Source organism: Cottoperca gobio, chromosome 12 (genome assembly GCF_900634415.1).
Source record: "Cottoperca gobio chromosome 12, fCotGob3.1, whole genome shotgun sequence".
Lineage (NCBI taxonomy): Eukaryota > Metazoa > Chordata > Actinopteri > Perciformes > Bovichtidae > Cottoperca > Cottoperca gobio.
This window is the reverse complement of record NC_041366.1, coordinates 10,357,618-10,378,884: the sequence shown is the minus strand read 5'-3', so window position 1 is coordinate 10,378,884 and position 21,267 is coordinate 10,357,618. Positions and strand designations below refer to the sequence as shown.

The window sequence follows — 21,267 nt, the reverse complement described above, 5'->3', positions numbered from 1 at the left end:
ACAGCATTTGATAGCATCATCAAGTGAGACAAACATATACTCAGTAAGTGTAGCTTCTGTCTTATGCCAGTGGTATTGTTAGCCCTGAGTTCCATCCATTCATCTATTTTCTGCCACTAATCCTGGGCCAGGTGGTGAGATATTCCTCTTTCCAGCAACGTTTTCCAGCTCCTCCTGAGGGATTCTGAGCCGTTTCCAAAATATTCTGTATAATATCTCCAGCGTGTTTTGGGTTTTCCCCGGGGTCTCCTACCAGTTGGATGTGCCTAGAAAAACCTCCAAAAAGAAGGTTCCCAGAACATGCCCGATGATCTACTTACACCCCTGCTGATGTCTGAGACCTTTACCCTCTCTCCTATGGAGGAAACTCATTTCAGCAGCTTGCATCTTCAATCTAATTATTTTGGTCACTCCCCAAACCTCATGACTATAGTTAAGGGTTGTAACGGAGATAAATCGAAAGCTTTGTTTCCTTCAAAACATAATTGAGAGTGCTGATTGGTATGTAAGGGAACGTAATTGTGGAGGAAACAAGGTTGATCTGTGAAATAAATACCACCCTCACAAAGTAGAAACCCCTACTGATACATATTTGATTATAATTCCTGCTATTTATATTATATTTAGAGTGCCTGTGGGCAAAAAACAAACTCAGTAAAATACCTGAGGTGAATGGAAGATGAAGTGACAGAGAAGTTCCTGGAGAAGTCAGATGCTGTCATAGAGAAGTTGCACAAACATCTGAAGGAAACACAGAGGAATTAAGAAGACATGCGTGAGGATGTCAGTCGGGATGCAAATGAGTTCAAGACAATGACATGTGGGTTGTATATTTTGCTACTAATAGGCAACAAAATGAAATATTCGCTGATATCTTTTAGGATAAATTGGTCTGTTGCACCATGTAATGGAGGAATGAAACATGTGATAATGCATGAAATGGTGAAAGGAATAAAGCCGAGAGAGCTGTGATGAAATATCCAGTGGAATAAATAACGGTAGAGTATAAGAGGTTAAGAGCAGTGGCCTGAAAACTATAATTAAATCTGCTAAATTGTTGGTGGGAGTGAAACACGAGTGGTGAAAGCATGGTTGGTAAAAGAAGGGCAATAGAATACAAGTATATTTCATACATATATTTTCATGCAAATCTGAAATCTTGGTTACATATTAAGGGGTGAGGAGGAGGAGTAAAGCGTTAAGTGAACTTAGAATTAGGTAGAGAAGTTCGGAGCAAATAATCGACAAACTGCACGGTTCAATACAAAGCTGTAGGACGTTTAAGTAATGAGCGACTTTAGCAATGGGATACTTGAGAGACTACATGATGTAGTGTTTAGGGTCAAGGTAAAACCAAGGATGTGACATACCGAGGTTTATACAGAGCTAGCAGCTGTTGTGTTTAAGATCATCAAGAGGGTAGCAAATGTTTACAAGCTGGAGAAGCAATGGTGGTTTAAGAGAGATTATGGATGGTTTGATTTCTCTACCAGTATGTTTTAAAACAGGAGACTATAAAAGTTAAAGGGAGACATATATATGAGAGTATAAAATGCCAATATGTGACTCTTATACGGCTGTTATAAGTTACATTTGACATACTATTAAGGTATATACTAGAAGGTGTAAAGATATGCAGTATAATATTAAACCTCAGCTTCACCCAGAGAATTCAGAAGTAAAGAAGAAAAAGAAAAGCACAGCATGTGAGGAAGTGGAGGAGCTGCGGTTGAGCGACTGTGGAGAAGGGTCACACAAGCGGTTAGCCCTTTATTACAACATGGCTGTTATCAAATCCTGAAATAGTTATATCAGTACTGGAGAAGATAATGAAGGAAGATTGTGGAAAGCCACATGATGATTATGAATATTCTACAGGAGAAGTGAGTATTGCACCTAGAGGTTTTCACAGATATATTTATATTACAAATGATTATTTAGGAAAGGCTGCTGCCAGAGGGATTGACAGATTTCACCAGAGAAAAACTAAATAACACTGAAACAGGTATGTATTCTTTAGCCGATGCACTGACAGCACTGCTGGGGGGAGGATCAAAAATCGTTTTGGAGCTTTTAGCACTGAATGGAGTGGATACAGGCAGGGCTCTTGTATTTTTAGAAATTGAAGCATAAGTAGGCACTGAAAGTTGTGATCTTGTGAATGTAGCTGGTAAAGAATAGAGTGAGATGAAGTTGATTTCAAAGAGGCCTTAGAGAGATCTAAATGTGGTAGGCCTATATAGAGGGGGGAAATGTTGGGAAGGTTTTGTAGCTAAGTGATGAGGCAATACAAATATTTAAGACTGAGACATTGATTTATAGGCTATGTGAGGTGTAGCTGTGTGATTAGTAAGTTTAAGATTAGTGAGGTCAAGCACTGATATTGGTCAATAATAAAATATGTATAATTTTAATCTGCGTTCAAATTCATACCAACGGGGTTTGATGGAGGGCCATAGCCACAATTTAATCAAAAAATATATATTTCTCATGTTACATTTCTTCAGTTTAATGTAGGCCTACATTTTCTGGAAAGTTCAATTTCTGACATAATTATTAACATGCTGTTAATCTTCACATTACCACGAATATAACTGTGGTGGAGAAATACTGTATTATTTTATTGTAGTTTTAACTTTTGGCCTTATAGTGCCTTATTTCTACACAGGTCTGCGCCATAGACTGTAGGTCTGCACAGCACCTGGCGATGCAAATACAGAAAGTGTAATATTCATTACAAACGGTATGAGACAGTAATGCACCACTGGGGGGTATATCCTGCTGCCAAAGCACACGAAGAAGAAAATGTAGTTCGAAGGGAAATTTAATTTGCTGGATTTGTCTTCACAGGCAGCACTTCCTGGACTGCGTGATCAATAAATTAATATCTTTTGTGAAAATCAACAGTGCTTTATTGCAGCCATGGCCCTACGTTTGATATTAACTTCAATTTAATTGGTGGACCTATTTGGGGGCAGTACAAAGCCTAAAAGAAAGGCTTGCCTGAGAGGTTTTTCTGAGGGAAAAGTTCTACTGGCTTTCTCTCACCATTTTTTTTTATTTCGTTTTCGACTCATGTTGTTGGTCTTGTCAGACAGACAGGACAAAACGTGGACAGTGTGCTTTAGCGACATCCTCTGCCTAATGTTTAATTTAACCGTGTTGACAGTTCGACAGTTAGTTGGCGTTAATTAATACAAATAACGGAGTTAAGAAATATTTAGCTATAAAATGACGGAACAGTCCTCGTTGCTACTACGTAAACAATTAGCAGGTAAGTTGGCTAACTGTTGCTACTAGAGCCTGCTTTACTGTGTATTAAGTTAACACAGTCAGAATTGCTGCCTTTCATTTGACCGTTGTTTTATTTAGTTAGCATTTTTACGTACGGATGCTACATGTGACAACAAAGTTGAACTGCACGTGTACAGATTGCGTACCAGACAGCTGTTAAGAGAGGATATGACTAAGGCTAGCTGTTGCTTAATAATCACTGCAGGCATTTAAAAATCGCCACACACCGGCAAATACATCCGTTTGGATATTCAGCTACCAGCTAAGCATTGCCATGTGTCTATCTGGATGCCGTAATAAATTACTAATACATTAGGAACGGATTTGATTTACCTCGTCCCCATGTTGAGATATTTTGTATGACAAAACCATGATTTTCAAAAGTTTTCTTTAAGGTACATCAGACTAATTGCATCTTAAATTTCAGAACTCAACAAGAATCCAGTGGAAGGCTTTTCTGCTGGCCTGGTAGATGATGATGACATCTATCAGTGGGAAGTGGTGGTCATTGGACCTCAAGACACATTATTGTGAGAGAAATCATTTACCAGTGAACTTACTTTCCCTTGTAGCTGAGGTGTATTCACCCATAATTATACCTAGTGTACATATTATCACCATCCTCTTTTTTTCTGTTGTTTGCAGCGAAGGAGGTTTCTTCAAAGCCACCTTAACCTTCCCCCGCGACTATCCTTTGAGGCCTCCCAAGTTGAAGTTCGTCACAGAAATCTGGCATCCAAATGGTAAGAACTAACTAACCAGGCCACCATCTCTAACTAATCTCTATCAAGTGCTGAAAAGGGCTATAACAATCTTTTAGATGTTTATATTTCATTGCAAAAAAGACATTACTTTAAAATGTACAAGATCAGATTCTGTTCATTAATATCTTCAATCGTGTAAATCAATTTTTTGCCTCTTTTTGAGGAAATGGATGGAATTTTCTGTATTGGCATTTTATTTAAGGAGACATATTATGAAATGCTCACATACAGTACCAGTCAAAAGTTTGGACACACATTCTCATTCACATTGAATAAGAATGTGTGTACAAACTTTTGACTGGTACTGTACACATGGGTATCTGTAGTGCCTACCAACCCATAGATTGTGAAATAAGACAACTCGGTCAGTATTTTGCTGCCTATATCAGAAAACATAGGATTCAACAAGCCATACAGATGTGTCTCCCCTTCTTATGTCACATGCAGGCTCATTCGAATATACTGCCCTCTCATCATCGCATCTCAGTATCTCCACATATGGCTTGAGAACTTCCTTTGCAAAACTGTGTCATATTTTTCTCGCAATCCAATCCGAGCAGACTGGGTTTAAGGCCAAGACACACGAAACAGTCATCGGAGAATAAGTGGCGATGGAGCCAATTGTTGCGTCGCATCACGTTGCCTGCTTCTTGGTCAAAAAGTCGCATTTGAACACACCGCAAAGACTACAGCCAACTGCAAACCAGCACGCACGTTCTTCGCCTGAGAGGAAATGACGCTCCATAACTGCTGGTGGCGATAGTCTGTATTTGTCACTAGAAAAGGGAAACCGGAAGACTGACTGTAAATATACAAGCCGTTGTTATGATGCACACACATACAGTACTTGCGGCTGTGACTCAGGAGGTAGAGTGGTCGTCCAGTGGTCGGAGGGTCGTCGGTTCGATCCCTAGACCCTGCAGTCAGCATGTCAAAGTGTCCTTGGGCAAGATACTGAACCCCAAATTGCTCCCGATAGCCAACTGTGTGTGTACATGTACATGTGTGTGAATGGTTATTCCTACTGACGAGCTGGTGAATGCTAACATGTGTTGAGTGATCGCTAGATAAATGCAGTCTATTTACCATTTACAAAGCGGCGTTTACCGATCATTTTCACACCACACGTATCTTCATTCCAGGTGACCATGTCGTTGTGAAAATATCCATGTATATGAATAATCATGAAAAATGAAAAGAAACTCTGTGCCCTCTTTTCGTTTCCCTTACGTCCGTTTCTCTTCTCGTGCTCTGATTCGGCTTGAGCTGAAAAGCCAATAAGAGTGATTACTTTTGCCAACAGTCGCCGCCGATTCAGCATGTTCAATCGGCGACGGCAGAAAAGTGCGCAGGCGCTCACCGACGGTCGATAATCGGCTTGATGTGTCACAGCCTTTAAAGAGACAGGCGCTAAAGCGGAGCGTTTCAGACAGACTGTATGAGAAAAATGTGTGTTTCTTTTATTAAAGTATGTTCTAGTAGAAACCCCCCAATATAAGTATGAACCTAAATAATGAGCTTGATATGTCCCCTTTGAACGGCGGCCACTAGTTCTGCGAGTATATTCTGTTAAAGGTCCCTTGTCAAGAGTCTCTTACTGTAATTGGCTTCACATCTAAAATGATTTTTGACTTTTGCTGAGTGCAGCGCTGCAGTATAGTATCTGATCATTCTGCTTCAGTACAAACGTGTCGGTAATCCTTTTTGTATTCTTGTTTTTTTGGCAGTGGCAAAAAATGGCGACGTCTGCATTTCCATCCTGCATGAACCTGGCGAGGACAAGTATGGTTATGAGAAGCCTGAGGAGCGCTGGCTGCCAATCCATACAGTAGAGACCATCATGATCAGTGTTATCTCCATGCTGGCAGACCCCAATGGAGACTCTGCTGCCAATGTAGATGCAGCTGTAAGTGCCCACTATCTCTCAAGCTGCGGTTAGTTTGCAGCCTCTGTTTATTTTTAAGTGTTTTATATGTTTCAGACTTAATTTAATGTGAATCTCAGTAATTGGCTAAACACGCATTCAAATCTGAAAAACCATAGGAAATGTTTTAGTCCTAATCTCTGGGTATCTGAAATGAATGTTAAGAGACACGAGAGTTTAGTCTTGCTTTTCTAATGGAAATCCAAACAAGGGGTTGAGTGACGTGGGAGCAAATCACAGCCTGTCAAGGCCAAGTTTAGTCTTTGGTTGGGTTAAAAGGGATTATCTTTTTTTATTCAGATGGGTTGCCTGTAGACGGGAAAAGGCAATAGCTCAAACTCAAATTTGAAATGAAGTAAACATCCATTTTTCAGCTGTATAATATCGGGAGCTTTTTGTGTAAAATGTGTGGCCAAGAAGTATTTAGAAACAAATCACCAAAGGGAAGAAATGGTTTGTTGATAGAGTTTTTGTGTACGTTATATTCTGCAGAAGGAGTGGCGGGACGATCCTAAAGGAGTTTTCAAGAAAAAGGTGGCGCGCTGTGTGCGGAGGAGTCAAGACATGGCTTATGACTAAGGCCTTACCCCAGCCATTAACACAGTGAGTACAAACCGTTAGTTACCGTTGCTGCTCATCTCGGTGACGTCTTTCCTTGTAAAACCATACAAGTATCAGCGCTCTGGGTCTACACAACATTACCCGATGAAGATATTGTAAGATGTTCCTTTTTGTTTCAGATTGGAACTGCACAGGGGATTTGACAGCTGGTTACACTTAAGTCGGCTAGATGACCATGGGGCACAACTGTCATCAACTAGCCACTCAAACAAAGACTCGCAGGAAAAGAAAATTTAAAAACCTGTATTTCTCTATTGATTTGTATCTTGCAGTTTGAAGGTTGATATTTATGAATTTTGCTGAATGGCCGTGGCATTCATGCTGCCAAAAGTTCCATTTTCCACCATCAGATGCACAAGACGGTTTCTGGTCGAGCAGGATTTCACTCACAGGAAGATGAAATTTACAGCCCAATACTTTCTCTGTTATGTACATACTCATCAGATTTTTTTTAGGAGAAATCCCCTTCGATAAATGTTCCAATTTGTTAAAATGAGTTTACTTTATATTTACCTATTTATTTAGAGTGACTGTTTTAAGATGCATATTGTCTGTTATGGAGTTTTTTGTTTATTTTCAACCTGCCCCACTGAGCCATCCAGTCTACAGTTATCTCATCAATTATGCAATTTTGCAGCATTTGCAGTCATTAAAAAGATGGAAATACAGACAATGGCTCTCATTTCCCTGCAAGTGTTCTGCAGAGAAAGTGGTCCTTTTCTCCCTGAGGGGCGAACTTATCACCCAGCGCTGCCTTAACTTTGACTGCCAGCGAAGGAAACTTATCTCCATTAAGGACTGCATCTGAAAGCTTGTTTTGAATCCAGAAAAAAAAATCATTGTGGACAAACCAAAGAGAGTACACCAATAAATATATTTTTAATGAACATGCGACATTTTTTTACTTATGTAAATATAAACTGTTTGTCCTTGCTTGCAAAACAACTGTCCTCATGTTTTTGAACACTGCACATGTAGGGAATTTACCTCACCTATGTTTATTGTACAGTAGCGCTTCAAATAGGCCTTTCTCACATGTTACAGAAGTAAAGGCCCAGGTATAAATAATAATGGCTGAATTTTATTTAGCTGCTTCAGTTTCAGGGTCCTGATGTTGCCACTCACGGTTTATTTGGACACTTGTAAAGATTGGAGTTAATATTAGGAAGACTTTATTTTCTTACCGACATCAGAATGTCTGCTGATCAAGTGACTTATTAGAGCTCAACTAATCATAGCTGCTTAGTATAGACATCATTTGAATAATAAGCATGTAGTGGCACACTTAAGTTAATGATTTTTTTACAATTACAAAGTTCAAATAAGTTGTGGACATGTGAGTGAGTGGTGAAATGTTTCTGGAACTCACTGAATAAGTGAAGTGCAATATGAACAAAACTACCAATTATTTTCCACTCTTCATGATTTCTTTATTGAATTAAGCACCAGCTCAATATGGTCAACATCCAGACAAGTGAAGACATCCCTAAACTCAAAGAGTATAAAATCATCTTAGCAACACAGAAGTAGACCCCCCCCCCCCCCCTCCCCAAAAAGAAATATCCATCCATCTTGCAGTTGTAGAAACAAAACTGAGTCCTGAGTTGATCACTGTCCAGGAGCTGACAGACTTTTGTTCATGAACTGCCTTTTGACAAAGCACACCCACCACTGCAAAAACAAAAGAAAATGTCAAGAAAATTGTACATGAGGCAAAATTTAAATAACTGGGAACCCCTTAATCCATTGGTTACAGACGAGGATGCGGAAACACATTTAGAACTCAAACATGGACCTCATACTCAATGTGATGATACAGTGCTGCAGCTATAGCTCAATGTTCCATGATGCCCTCCCCAGTAACTGTGCACATAAAGCTGCAGTGTCATATTTGACTCACCTTGCTGGGTTTGTCTGTCTGGGGGTCAAACACGCGATCGCATAGCCTCAAGCCGGTCTCCTGGCGGATCTGCTGGAGGTACGCTCTCATTGTCTCTGTAAAAAGTTTGCAGAGCCAGTTTTATCACCAGCACCATCAACTACTGTCTAACAGACACTTAAGATGGAGAAACAACATTTCAGTTTTTACTGCTACTTTAAAACTGGGTCACTAATTCAATTGTTGACCTTATAATATTTTCACTTTACAGAAAGAAGCCAGTGTTCATATTCAGGAGTAAAGAGAAAACACAGTTGTGACCAATTCCTATTGCTTGGGCTGCACGATCTTGGGAAAAAATGATATTGCGATATTGTTTTCCACCTGCGATACATATTGCGATATGAATAAATAGTCATTTTCACCAGATGAAGATAAAAAGTACCTGTTTTTGGTTTAAATCCTTTTTGTAGCCAAAATATTTCTATATTACAGAAGTTACATTTCTTTTTGCAACCAAATCTTGCTTTTCTGTGTTTTACGCTCATTTTCAGTTTGTGGTCGATGACTAGCAGGGCCTGCTTTGGTCATTTGATAAATGTATCAAGAATGGAGAGCCTACATGTTAGTCATCGAAAATGAGATACCTTTGGTATCAGGCAGCAGAAAAGTTGTAGCATGATATGTTTGAGTTCATTTGCCTAACTTGATATTGCACGTCCTGCGATGTCCATGCTGAAACGACATATTGTGCGGCCCTAGCATGGATGTTGTGTTGATTCACTAAAATGAATATCTCTGCCACTACATATCTCTTAGGATGATTAAACATCCAGGCCCACTGTATAAGAACAAGGTTGAGAGACACCACACAAGCATGAGACCGCACTTCCAGCCTCAGATCTGACGGGGCTCTTGTTGCTATTTTGGGCTCGATATTCCTTGTGAAATATGAGAAAGCTACAAGCAAAGTGATACCACAGTAGACGTAGTTGATGATGCTGGTTCTTACCGTCTTCTTGCTTGTTTGCAGGCTTGATATACATAGCATTGAGAGGGAAGCCAGGTTCTCCAGGAATGGGGAAGTTAGTGATGCCCAGAGTGTACATCTCCTTCTCTCCCTGGCTCCTAGAGCTGCACTATAGAGAGCAACCACAAAACAATGAAAATGGTTACATTAGCTGTGTTAGGCATTCAAGCAGCTAATTCCTCCTCCCTGTGTCTGATGAAAACAATGTACACTCTACTTATTTAATAAATCCTTAAAAAGCTATTTGGTTGGTCACCCTGACTTTAGCACAAGCCTTGTAATTGTTGCTACTCATTAAGATGTGCATTAAATCAGTGCAGACATCCACCGCTGTAAACTGTGTACATTAACACATAAGCAATTTACCTTCTGTAGCCTCTTTAGGCATTCAGAAATGTACAGTGTGACATAGATCAGCGTCCTGTCCGCCTCATTCTGAAAAAAAGAAAAACACATCACCAGCTGAAATACCCAGAATTAGACTGGAAAAAAAAGCATTTTGTCTAAAACATTAATGTTATTGTAATCAGTACAGTTCCAGTCAGGTCTGCACAGTAAAAGGTTTCATAGTTTAAATCCAGAGAAAATATGCATTGCTGAGGGGAAATGGAAGAAACAAGCTGGGGCATGTGGAAGTAAAAAGCTGCTACAAGACACGGAGAGAAAGACAGAGAGGGGGGGGGGGGGGGGGGGGGGGGGGGGGGGGGAGAGAAAACATACAGGAACACGCACACTAGTGAGGAACACATTCGCCCCTCAGCCATATATATATATTTTTTTTTAAACACTATGATCCCCCCCTAAATGAGAGATTCAATCTGCCAATACAAGACGCAGTCAAGTTCTTACCTTGATTTCATAGTTCTTAAAGAAAACATTGGCTTTGAAGTAGTAGATCGCCTCATCGATAATGTCTGACTCCATGCCTGAAATGGAAAAAAGCTCTCAATTAACAATAAATACATAATGATAACATTTGAGAATGTACATTTAATGTGTAAAGTGTTGTCAAACTATGTTCATCAATACAGAGTCATTTCCTGTTTTGTGTGGTAAAGCCCTATTTTTAATGTGTTATATAGAGCCTGCTGAGAAACCACTCCTAGTGACTAAACAACATAATTATAAAATCCAGCTTCTAGTAATCTGAAAAGTGCCATATTTACTCTATATTATTCATTTAGGATTAAAATCAATCAAATCATGACCCCACTACTATGACTACCGAATCAAATCTTCTGTTAAATATTTCAGTGAACTGTACAATGCTCTAACATTTCTACAAAATATTTGAGGAACAAGCTTCACTGAAGCTGGAAACTGCGTCCATAGACATTAATGAAGTTAAACTATGGGTAAGGATTATTAAGATGCAGTCTTCAGGCCATATATGGAAGTGAAGCTCATGCATGAATCAGGAACTGGGCTACGTGTCATAACAAGGTAACAAAACCAAAAAAAAGCCACTAAAAACTAAACATATGCGTGTATGTGATAAAGAGGGATTATCTCCACTTTGTGTTAATGAAACGACCGTACAGCCGTACCGTCTCCTCTGGCTGGTCCCTTGAACTGAGTTTTGAGGGGAAGCAAAGCCATATTCCCCACCATCCTGGTGTCGGGGACCATCAGGCTTGAGTGATACGCCTGAAAAAAAGAGAGAAAAGGTTGCTGTCGCGTATATTTACAAGGTAATGTTACATATCTGGCAGATAGCATCAGTGACATCTCGGCTACAGTTACCTCCGCTGTAACGGCTACGTCATCACGATACCAAACAATTTGTTATATAGAAACTTAAGAACATTTTGCCGAAAAGTTAAAACGGTAAATGTATTATTTCTGACAGGAACGTCACTAACATCGCGAGCAAATGCTAGCATAGCTAGCCAACTATGCTAATGAAACTCGTCATCACAGCTAACGTTAACATGAATTCGGAGGCCGTTGGCGTTTATATGCATTTTCTTTGCTGTAAACCTTACAACAGAAGCCCTTCTGCTGGTCAATGATCGTGTAGATTTTACTCACCGGCATGTTGAGTGATAACTATCAGTCCAACTGCTCAGCGAAAGAAAAATACTAGCACCGCAGGACCCAGCTTCCGCCTATCCCACCCTTCAGCTTTACAGGAAGTGGCCATGTGTCATGCAGCGTACCGTCCACAAGGAGGCGCTATTACTCCAGTTTTCTTCACACAGGAAGTCAAATTGTACATTTTGTGTAATATTTTATTTAAAAATATAGCATTTATAAATGTAATCAATAACTCTTTAAAATTATACACGGCCCTGAAATAATGACATCACACATTTCTTGAATCATCAAAACGGCACAAAAAACTTCTGAACATATGATACAAGATATTTGCGATCTTCTGAGTCAGTCTTTTCCCCACACGTTTCTTATTGTCCTTGCAGCCACATGTCATTCTCTCTTCTGGACTTGATATAGTATAGCCTGTTTCTTAATCCGCTTCAAATGTTGTTTTCAACTCTTGTCTCTTTTTTGCAGAATTCCTGGTGCCACACTACTCCTCAGCTGTCCCCTTTGTCTTGAAAAGCCTCATCATAATTTAGGTTAGCAGGTTCTTCATCCATCTCCTGTAGAAATGGAAAGTATGGTTATAACAAAAGGAACATTTCATAATAGTATAGTAATGGCCAATAGCATTATAATTGCATCACACCATATTTTTTTGATTATATTTAAATTGTGTTTTTGTTTGTTTGTTTCTTCACCTTTGGTTCCTTGAACTCCAGGTCCTCTCCATACTGTATCGAGAAGTCAATGTTTTGCAGTACTATGTTCATACCTTCCTCATCTGTGCGGTCAAAAGGCAGGAATCTCACCATACTGTAGTCATCAATCTGGACACAGACAAGAGTCAATAAAAAATTATCTAAAATCTGAACCAAAATTAATGCAGTATCAAATTAAAGCGATAGTTCGGATGTTTTGACGTGGGGTTGTATGAGGTAATTATCCATAGTTACAACATTACCTACAGTAGATGGCGGATTGCAGACAGGAGTACTGGCACGGGGGCAAAGCAATGTACTGCTGTGGACGTGGGGCAGCAGAACATTCTATTTTAGCCACTTGAAAGAAAGGCCCACCTAAAAAAGTCAATATAAGTTTAAGTGTACTCTATATTTATAATATTTTTTATTATTTATACACTTTACCTTGCTGTCAAACAGCCCTTTTTGATGGGGACTGAACTGAAGCTGTTATCAATGCTCTCGCCAAAACCACCAGACTCCATTGACAAAAACAGCAATTTGACCTCACAAAACACAGGAGTTGGAGTCTACTGCTGCCTCAATCTGTTAGTTTGTTTGAGTTATTGAGTGACTTTGGTATTTTAAAGGATTAGTTCGTGCTGACCGTCGACTACGGTTAAGTTCTTCATACAACCCAACTTCAAACTTTAAGGGCTTCACTTACCAAACCACAGATAGCTTTCGTTAGTTTTTTTAACTTTGTGCTTCTGATATTATCTGAGTTATCTTCCATCATTGAATACATGTCTGGGTCCAGGTACCTAGTGAAAAAGAGAGCCAAACATAACGAATGCTGCTTCAAGATAAAGAAAACTTTAAATTTGCAAAATGCAACCTTTATTAGGTTGAGGTTTTGAGAAACACCAGACTGAGGTTCAGACTGTTCAGTAAAACATTTTAGTTACTGTAGCCCCTCTTTTATTTGGGTTTTACTACCAACATTAAGGGTAATCATTGCTGCAAGTTTAATGGGAACATAACACTGTTGTACTGTACTCATTATGACACTTACTTCTCAATCTCCTTCTTGGCCTTAGGACTAAGAAGGTCCATTTTTGTCATGATGTTTATTTGAGGGATCTCTAATATCACCATGGCACTCAGGGCAGCCATGACTCCCGAGATGAACTGCAGTCAGAGAAGAGGGAAGATGTGAGGCTCCATGTTTGCTTTCATTACTACATTAAGTGCACCGTATTGCAGAAATGGGGTGTGTTCAGACACAAAAGGGGAACCAAATAGACGGATGAAGACACTGGAGAGGTGTTACCTTAAAAGACTCCACCATAAACTGGGAGTCCACCAGGAAGACAGCACACACCCGAAACTCCCACTGCTGGAGCTGCTCCACCAGCTGCTTCATTACAGGGAGGTGTGTATAAAGTTCAATCTGACCTGCAAAAAAGAAGACACTTGTCAAAACTGTGCTCCAAAACTGGGACAATGCTGCGTCTATAGTGCGGGTGTAAGTACAACCATAACATTAATTCACAACCATAATGCTCTAGTGAAAACCATGGCAACTCTCATTTTAGTATCTCCCGTTCATTTGTTTTTTTCTTAAATTAATTCATGTTCTTCTATAGTTGTAATACTTGTTACTCAAGCTGTCTTGCTTGTCAAATAGTTTTTATTAAAATGTTCCTATAGTAATAACAATGTGTTTACAGAACACATGTCATCTCATTAAACCACTTCCATACCCAGTGTGAAGCCAAGTGGGAAATCCACCTTGCTTTGGCTTCAGCATGCCTCTGCCACGGTGTTTACCTGGGCAGTCGAACAGTATGTAATCATCCTCTACGTGACCGAGGCTTTCCCCCAGCCAGTCAAAGTTGTTGGCGAAGTACTCCATGCAGAAGACCAGGCCTCCGTTTGGGCCAAATCTGAGAGAAGGATCCTCCATCACGTCATCCACCTGGATGAGCTCACGGATGTCTGTGGACACAGAAACAATGAGGGTGTCAAACTAAATAATACTTAACTGTAAGTATACTAAATGTAACAGAAATATTAAATTGGCCATTCAGAACATTTATCCCACCAACACTGTGCAGTACACAAGGAATCCGTTTTTATTAACACACTATCGTAAATTAAATAAGCACACTACCCAGATTATAGTTTTGTACTGCTAAGATTGTGACCATGTATGTGGTAACATTAAACTGTATCCTAGTGTACAGTATATGAACCAACTTACCGATATATTATTATCAAACCACATCATAGTGTTTCAGTGTTTTTAAAATTACACCTAAACCCAATATACATGCATGTAATAACATTACTATTGAATCTCTTATTACTTGTGTCTTTATTTTGTAACCCTGTACTGGGTTATGTACGGCTATGATTGCCTCTTTGTAAGTAAATGTTAATTATTTAAAAAATAAAAACATGCTGTATTCACCTGCCATGACAGGGTAGTCAAAGTGCTCAGCTGCTGGGTCCAGATTGACCACCTGAGCTGAGCGGTTAAGCGACCCTAAATGCTGGACCACGGTGGAGCAGTAGGTACTCTGAAACAGAAAACAAAACTTCAAATATAAGGCAGATGTAACTTGAACTTGGTCTATGTGGATGACAAGACAACCTCATGCCTTAGCATAGCACTTTAGCCGAATAGCATAACAAGACATTACAGCACGTGTAACTGAATGATAACTTACCTTACCGCTACCCGCCGGGCCAATCACGAGCTGTGCATAACGAGGCATTTTGCCTCAATGAACATGTGTTGCAGTAAAGTTAAAGTTAAGTTAAATTCCTTTATTTCGTTAGCCGTAGATAGCTATAGTGTGTGTACTAATGCCTTGGTACTCCTTTTTCTTCTTGTTTTTTAGGAACATTCACACTCGTTGTAAGGCTCACTACTGCCACCTAATGATCATAGTGTGAAATAAAAAATAGATAGATAGAGTAACACATCTAACTGGGGGGTATGCAAATGAGATAGCTCAACGTGTTTTCTAAGCTGTAATATAAAAAATAATGCACTATTTGAGACATTTTTTTCGTATTGCTTATCCAATATTACTACTAACCACCAACTGCCCTGTGGAGGGCAGTAGTACACCGGGAATCGTTATTACTTGATAATCCCCGAAGAAGAAGGAAAAGAGGAAGAAGAAGGGGAAGAGGAACATGCGAACCAAAACGCACCCCAAACATTTTTCATTGATGGAAATAGAGTGTCTCGAAGCTCAAAATAGTGAATGGACTTGGCAAGTCAAGTCTTTAGAGAAAGCTGGACTCTTTATTGGTAGGTCATCGTCATGCTCCGTCTTGCACTGCAATGTATTGCAATGTAGTCGTGAGGGTACGTGGACTAAGCACGATTGTGCTCTTGTGTCATACAGACTCTTTAGCTGCTAAGGGCAGACCCAAGACGTTCTTGGTTACCCAGGCAAAGGGGTAGCTATGTTTATGATTTAGCTACCAGCGATAATGGCCAGGTTAAGCTCGGATTTAGAAGACTGGCCGTTTCTCTTATAACGGTGTGTGCTAACTGTAACGGTAAGTTAGGTATTGTCCAACAGCGGATGTGCTTCCTAAAGCAAAACGACATAACGTGGCTATCAACGTCAGCAGTATTCATAAATAAATAACAGCGTATTATTAGCGAGTCAAGGCTACTCTACGCGCTAACGCTAAACAAGGCTAGCAGGGCGGAGCACAACTTAAGTGTAAGCTTATGACAGACAAACATTTAAACAGCAACGGCTTCCTAGATATTTTGTGATTTTGGTAGCAGATTGGATGACGAGTGGTATTGGAAATTTGACTAACGATAATAGGCCAGCAATGCTAGCTAGTGTGTCAGATGTGCTAACGATAAGAAGGCTTTAAGACTCACTAATGTTGTTGCGAGTTAACTTATGTTAAACAAAAGTATGTAATGCTTCTAAATTTGTAGCTTAATACTGAAAATTACATTTGTTTTTATGTACCATAAGTCTGCTCAAACATTGTAATAAGTTGGTAATGACAGTACTTATCTTAATTTGCTCTCATTATAGACAATGACAATAATAACTTGTCAAGCTTGTTTTACAATAACTTGTAACTGTCAAACTAGCTTTTGCGCCTTTATGCAGTTATAGCTAAGTTATTATATTATTTTAGTCTTTTTAAATTAGATTAATAAGGATCAGAACAACTGTACAGTAAAATGCTAACCTCTTTTTTGCCTCTTGTTTTAGTGTTGTAGGCTATGAGTGTGGGTGATGGAGGACAATGAGTGTGGGGACTTGGACTACCTGGTCCAAGATGAAGACACCCTCATTGAAGGTGTTAGCAACCAGGTCTTATTTGTTGTGGTGCTCAGTATCACCTTCCTTGCAGGCCTCCTCACTCTGCTCTGCAGGTACATTTAAATCTAAATTCAGGATGATATATATGTGTAAAGACTATTTAAAAATTGGTGTTTTGCATTAACTTTCCAAATAATTTGCAAAATGAAAATGGTCTCATCCGTTTGCATAGCTTTATGGGCTGTTAAACTCATTAGCTTCAGCTGAGAAATATTATGATGCCAAATGTGCCCTTTCACCTTTCTTGCAGAGAAGACCAGCAGGACATTCATCCAGAGAATCAGGAGCACGTCCGAGCCGTCCGTCAACAGCTCCAAACTGAGCAGGTATGCCGGCGAATACAGCTCTAGCATTTCTGCCCAGACTAACCATTTCTACATGTTTCAAATAGAATTTTACATGATTAATATTTTTTTGCGTGTAGGAAATGAGGTCATACCCTGTTGTATGATTACTCGCGTGATAAACTTTCATATGTGTTTTCTTTCCGTCAGGATGAAAATCCACAAGCGGAGGCCAGGCAGCAGTATTACACAGATATGTCTTGTCCTGTGTGTTTACAGCAGGCTGTTCTGCCTGTGGAAACCAACTGCGGACACCTTTTCTGTGGTAAAGCTGTTGTACCCAGTACAGTAATGTGCACCAAGCAAAACCAAACTGTTGCATTATGAAACTGAGTGCAAACAGTGAAGCATTAAGCAGTCACTACTTGAATATGTCATATTAGCTGTACTCTGTTAGCATAATGCTGACATGGCTTAGTTTTAGAGAATACGCAGAAGTTAGAATAAATACAGCATTTGGTTGCATAAGCATGATTGAAAAGTCTATGACTTGAAAGGTTATGAATTATTTTTATTTTTACTTATGCAGTGTGTTCTTGTTGTAAAGTGCTGTTTCTGTCCCTGCATAGGCTCCTGCATTGTAGCCTACTGGAGGTATGGCACATGGCTGGGTGCTATTCACTGCCCCATCTGCAGACAAATGGTGAGACTTTTATATAAATGTTGGATGAAGAATGGTTCACCTGAGCTTTTATATACCTACAGGTAGCTGGTAGTATTGCTTGCTTCAAATTCACCCACAGGGATACCTGCTTAACTCTCATGTATTAAGACTTGTTCTCATGTTTTGTTTTTTTCAGTCTTATTGCTTCTTGTTAGTTATTGTCACAGTCATGGGTAAACAGTTTTTCTCTGTACACCACACAATTCCTTTTTGGCATTAGTAGTTTGTCATGTGTTACTTCCCCCCCCCCCCCCCTCCGTTGCCTAGGTAACGTTGCTCTTCCCACTTTTTCATGAGCACACCGCTCCTGAGAGGGTCCAGGATGGCGAGGCAGAACCTCAGCTGATATTAACAGACATAAACGATTACAACCGCAGGTTCTCAGGCCAGCCCAGATCTGTGAGTATACGGCTATAGATGCATATTCAGGCTGCAGTAGTTCGAGGTTAGCTTGGCTCACGTGTACATGTTTGATTAGCAACACATTCTTGAAATAGAAACGAGTTGAAGATGCTAGTCGAAACATTTGTATTGTCCCGTTATTAAAATACGGTAAGAGTGGTATCCGTTACTATGCTGAATATTATATACACAGTTTAATCTGGTAAAAGATACACACGTGCCAATGAGAATCGGACTGTGCAGCGTAGTATAATCGGGGAAATAAAGTCTGAACTTCTCATAATATTTTCTCTCCTTCTTGACTCCTCAGTATATGGACAGGCTGCGAGATGTGCCCACCCTGCTTCGTCATGCCTTCAGAGAGATGTTCTCTGTGGGCGGCCTCTTCTGGATGTTCAGGATACGAATTATTCTCTGCCTAGTGGGAGCAATCACCTACCTGGCCTCGCCGCTCGACATCATCCCCGAGGCACTTTTCGGTCTGCTGGGATTCATGGACGACTTCTTTGTGATCCTACTCCTCTTTGTGTACATCTCTATCATGTACAGAGAGGTGGTTACGCAGAGACTGTATGGCTAGGTGTTCAAAAAGAAGCCTCGGCTTGCTCATACCAGGCTCGGGAAGAATGAACGCAGCGTCTGGGGGGGACATGTAAAGACTGAATAAAAAGACAGCTGGTCACAAAAAATGCTGGATCTCTCGGAGAGGTTTAATTTGAAGCCCGGGAAGTCACTTCATCGCTGGACAGTGGTTGGCAAAAGAATGAACTCTGTATATAGAATTCAGCGGTAATGGTTCACAGATTGAATGACATGAAGGTGAACAACATCTGACGGCGTTGCCAAAAGATGTTTTGGATGAGTGCACATCGTCATAATGGAGACAATTTTGTAACATAATGTGATCTTGAATGTACTGTATTAATGGCAGTGTCTTGATTATATTGCATTTGAAGTTGTCTGTCTGCATCCAGATTGTCGATGGTCAGACAAATTAGTGTTTCTAGAACCATCCTACTGTGGCTATTACAGCTTACTCGGTCAATTAAACTGCACTTATCTAAGTAACCTTGGATTACTATGCATATTCATAATGACTTGAAAACAGCTTTTCATGCTTTTGTGAAAATGACTGGATCATTTTACTTCCAACTGTTTACATTATTGATCAAATCCGATGAAACCTGAATCTGAGCCAACTGACCAGGACAACCATTCCACGTAATAACTTCTCGATTGGCAGATTTTTATTCAAGAAATAAACAAAGTGATCCCTTAAGAAGAAGGCAAACCAAAAGTATCAGAGGGTAATTAAAGGTCATGTCGAATGTAAACTCGCGAATGTAAATGAATCTTGACTTTGCTTGCCACTTGAAGATAATCGTGAGTTTGGATGTTTGTCTTCTGTACAGAACTTACAGTCCTAATCAGTCAGTAGGTGAACAACTCTGCACACACAAAGCTTTTCGCATAATTCAATTAATATTTGGAACATAAGTTTTCAACCTGTTGGTCAATTAAAAAGTTAATATTTAAATATTAGAATGATATTGACATGTGATTCAGTTCATTTATTGTAAAAAGTTTGCATAGTGTTCTTGGGCACTAGATGGGTGTGAAATGAATGAGTGGGATCATTATTGCAGAGCTAATGCGGATCCACAGTAAAGACGCAGTTCTCATTCTCAACCTTTTTTGACTTGTGACCCCTTACACTATTATTATGTTATAATATTAATTGTTTATCAGAGGAGGAGGTTAAGATTATTCGGCATGTTGCGCTGGGAAAAAAAAAATCAGTAGTTTCGGTTCCTGTTCAGCTTTTCTCGGCGCCCTAAAGTTACAGGGTCCTGGGATGAGAAAGTCTGCTTCATAGTCCCACAGAAGCTCATGGAGACTCCTGTCTTACACTGAATGTCTATTAGATCTTGTACAAGGAGAATAGATGGTGAACAATACAAGCAAATACAGAGATGCAGTCACATTGGCATTCCATCAATTGTTTACCTAAAGATGGATCACCTTGATGGCGCCTTAAATCCTAGTCAACACATTCTAAGTAAGTTATAGCATCTCCTTGACCTCGCCAGTCTGCCTTGCAGCTGTGGGCCGTCAGCGCTGGTAAACTGAAAGATGAGCTTTATGTTTTGGAGTTATGAGCTGACCAAAAGACACTCGAGACGTTTGTGTTTGATCTACTTAAATATCCTCTAACATGAGAGGGATAGTCTAGGATCAAACTATGTATAGAGTCAACGGTGTGAATATATTTTAATATATGTATACACTAATAGATCCAAAAAGGACTTGACATTAACTGAAACTGTATCCAGACCATTTGCTTTTTGGGGGCTGTTTTCTAAAGGTCCTGTCACACATATCCATATGACAGAAACGTATGGCGGCGCATACAAATATCGGCAATACGTTGATATAAATTAAGGGTAAATTGTGATCGTTTGAAGGACGCAGACGACACGGCAGACATACAGCCCTGTCACACAGTTCCGTATGGCAGAAATGTATGCCGGCATATATGAAAAGTAGCTCATAATTTGTCCAAATACGTCCAACACCAACAGCGGTGTTGTAGCTGACGTATTCATAATGAATTATTATACGTATGTCAAACCTATTGATAGCATATTTATTTAAAACGTATCAGAGCGTCTGGCCAACGGAGCTGGAAAAGTGCTATCTGGTTCACGTCATGCTGATGCTGGAGAACGGCTAAAATGCTGAACGCTAGCTGTACTGTAGAAACATTTTTAATAAGTTACTCCGTAGTCAGGCATAATGTTAACATAGCTTACGAATAGGTTATCCACTCGTTATCAATAAATTGGCTGTAGGATTCACCGTCAGCCGACGTAGCCTATATCTAACGTACCTCTAACGTAGTCATGTAGGTATTCACGTACTGTATTTAGGTAGGTAAGTATTCACGTACTGTATTTACGTAGGTAAGTATTCACGTATGTATTCCGTATTCACGTATGTCTAACGTAACGTAACGTCTGCATATTTTATGAAGCACACGTCGGGTACATCCGGTAATTTTGAACATGCTCAAAACATCAGCGTTCAACAACGCACCCCAGCGTAACACAGTGAGCTCTTAACGAATACTACTTATACCTTACCTTATATCAACGTAAACTAGCGTATTGCCGATATTTTGTATACGCCATATTTTTGTATACGTTATGCATTCGTTGGGCATCCGTCTGATACATTTTGTAT

At 39.8% G+C, this 21,267-nt stretch overlaps 4 protein-coding genes across 7 annotated transcripts; 2 read left to right on the top strand and 2 right to left on the bottom strand.

Moving 5' to 3' along the window:
* Positions 1-2,895: 2,895 nt before the first annotated feature.
* On the top strand, positions 2,896-7,490 carry ube2g1b (ubiquitin-conjugating enzyme E2G 1b (UBC7 homolog, yeast)). Its single transcript, XM_029444236.1, has 6 exons — positions 2,896-3,274; positions 3,722-3,824; positions 3,940-4,037; positions 5,786-5,964; positions 6,475-6,585; positions 6,723-7,490. Exons 1-5 carry the CDS (start codon positions 3,232-3,234, stop codon positions 6,559-6,561), a joined length of 510 nt encoding a protein of 169 aa, XP_029300096.1. The 5' UTR covers positions 2,896-3,231; the 3' UTR covers positions 6,562-6,585; positions 6,723-7,490.
* Positions 7,491-8,011: 521 nt separating this feature from the next.
* On the bottom strand, positions 8,012-11,675 carry arpc3 (actin related protein 2/3 complex, subunit 3). The gene is made up of 7 exons (XM_029444235.1): positions 11,544-11,675; positions 11,060-11,159; positions 10,362-10,438; positions 9,879-9,947; positions 9,495-9,621; positions 8,504-8,598; positions 8,012-8,274 (listed from the first exon to the last, which is right to left on the bottom strand). The coding sequence occupies exons 1-7, from the start codon at positions 11,547-11,549 to the stop codon at positions 8,212-8,214; spliced, it is 537 nt and encodes a 178-aa protein (XP_029300095.1). The 5' UTR covers positions 11,550-11,675; the 3' UTR covers positions 8,012-8,211.
* A 47-nt stretch (positions 11,676-11,722) lies between these two features.
* Positions 11,723-15,179, bottom strand: gpn3 (GPN-loop GTPase 3). The gene is made up of 8 exons (XM_029444230.1): positions 14,971-15,179; positions 14,712-14,820; positions 14,069-14,236; positions 13,569-13,693; positions 13,311-13,426; positions 12,963-13,059; positions 12,254-12,382; positions 11,723-12,115 (listed from the first exon to the last, which is right to left on the bottom strand). Exons 1-8 carry the CDS (start codon positions 15,016-15,018, stop codon positions 12,050-12,052), a joined length of 858 nt encoding a protein of 285 aa, XP_029300090.1. The 5' UTR covers positions 15,019-15,179; the 3' UTR covers positions 11,723-12,049.
* Positions 15,180-15,288: 109 nt separating this feature from the next.
* rnf170 (ring finger protein 170) lies at positions 15,289-19,713 on the top strand. Of its 4 annotated transcripts, none has more exons than XM_029444231.1 (7): positions 15,289-15,563; positions 16,504-16,667; positions 16,865-16,940; positions 17,109-17,223; positions 17,528-17,601; positions 17,890-18,021; positions 18,335-19,713. In XM_029444231.1, exons 2-7 carry the CDS (start codon positions 16,528-16,530, stop codon positions 18,602-18,604), a joined length of 807 nt encoding a protein of 268 aa, XP_029300091.1. In that variant the 5' UTR covers positions 15,289-15,563; positions 16,504-16,527; the 3' UTR covers positions 18,605-19,713. The 4 variants fall into 4 exon arrangements, with proteins under 4 accessions (XP_029300091.1, XP_029300093.1, XP_029300092.1 ...); XM_029444233.1 differs by lacking the exon at positions 15,289-15,563 and adding an exon at positions 15,629-15,798; XM_029444232.1 differs by lacking the exon at positions 15,289-15,563 and adding an exon at positions 15,630-15,817.
* Positions 19,714-21,267: the final 1,554 nt, after the last annotated feature.

Excerpts from the sequence above, each read along its gene's own strand:
- ube2g1b (XM_029444236.1), top strand. The coding sequence starts at position 3,232 with ATGACGGAACAGTCCTCGTTGCTACTACGTAAACAATTAGCAG. Across the intron at positions 3,275-3,721 it reads ACTACGTAAACAATTAGCAG|AACTCAACAAGAATCCAGTG; the intron begins GTAAGTTGGCTA and ends CTTAAATTTCAG. Across the intron at positions 5,965-6,474 it reads CTGCCAATGTAGATGCAGCT|AAGGAGTGGCGGGACGATCC; the intron begins GTAAGTGCCCAC and ends TATATTCTGCAG.
- arpc3 (XM_029444235.1), bottom strand. Across the intron at positions 9,948-10,361 it reads TTAAGAACTATGAAATCAAG|AATGAGGCGGACAGGACGCT; the intron begins GTAAGAACTTGA and ends TCTTTTTTTCAG. Across the intron at positions 8,275-8,503 it reads AGACAGACAAACCCAGCAAG|TGGTGGGTGTGCTTTGTCAA; the intron begins GTGAGTCAAATA and ends TTGTTTTTGCAG.
- gpn3 (XM_029444230.1), bottom strand. The coding sequence starts at position 15,018 with ATGCCTCGTTATGCACAGCTCGTGATTGGCCCGGCGGGTAGCGGTAAG. Across the intron at positions 14,821-14,970 it reads GCCCGGCGGGTAGCGGTAAG|AGTACCTACTGCTCCACCGT; the intron begins GTAAGTTATCAT and ends TTTCTGTTTCAG. Across the intron at positions 14,237-14,711 it reads TGACTACCCTGTCATGGCAG|ACATCCGTGAGCTCATCCAG; the intron begins GTGAATACAGCA and ends CTGTGTCCACAG.
- rnf170 (XM_029444231.1), top strand. The coding sequence starts at position 16,528 with ATGGAGGACAATGAGTGTGGGGACTTGGACTACCTGGTCCAAGATGAA. Across the intron at positions 16,941-17,108 it reads AACAGCTCCAAACTGAGCAG|GATGAAAATCCACAAGCGGA; the intron begins GTATGCCGGCGA and ends TCTTTCCGTCAG. Across the intron at positions 17,602-17,889 it reads GCCCCATCTGCAGACAAATG|GTAACGTTGCTCTTCCCACT; the intron begins GTGAGACTTTTA and ends TCCGTTGCCTAG.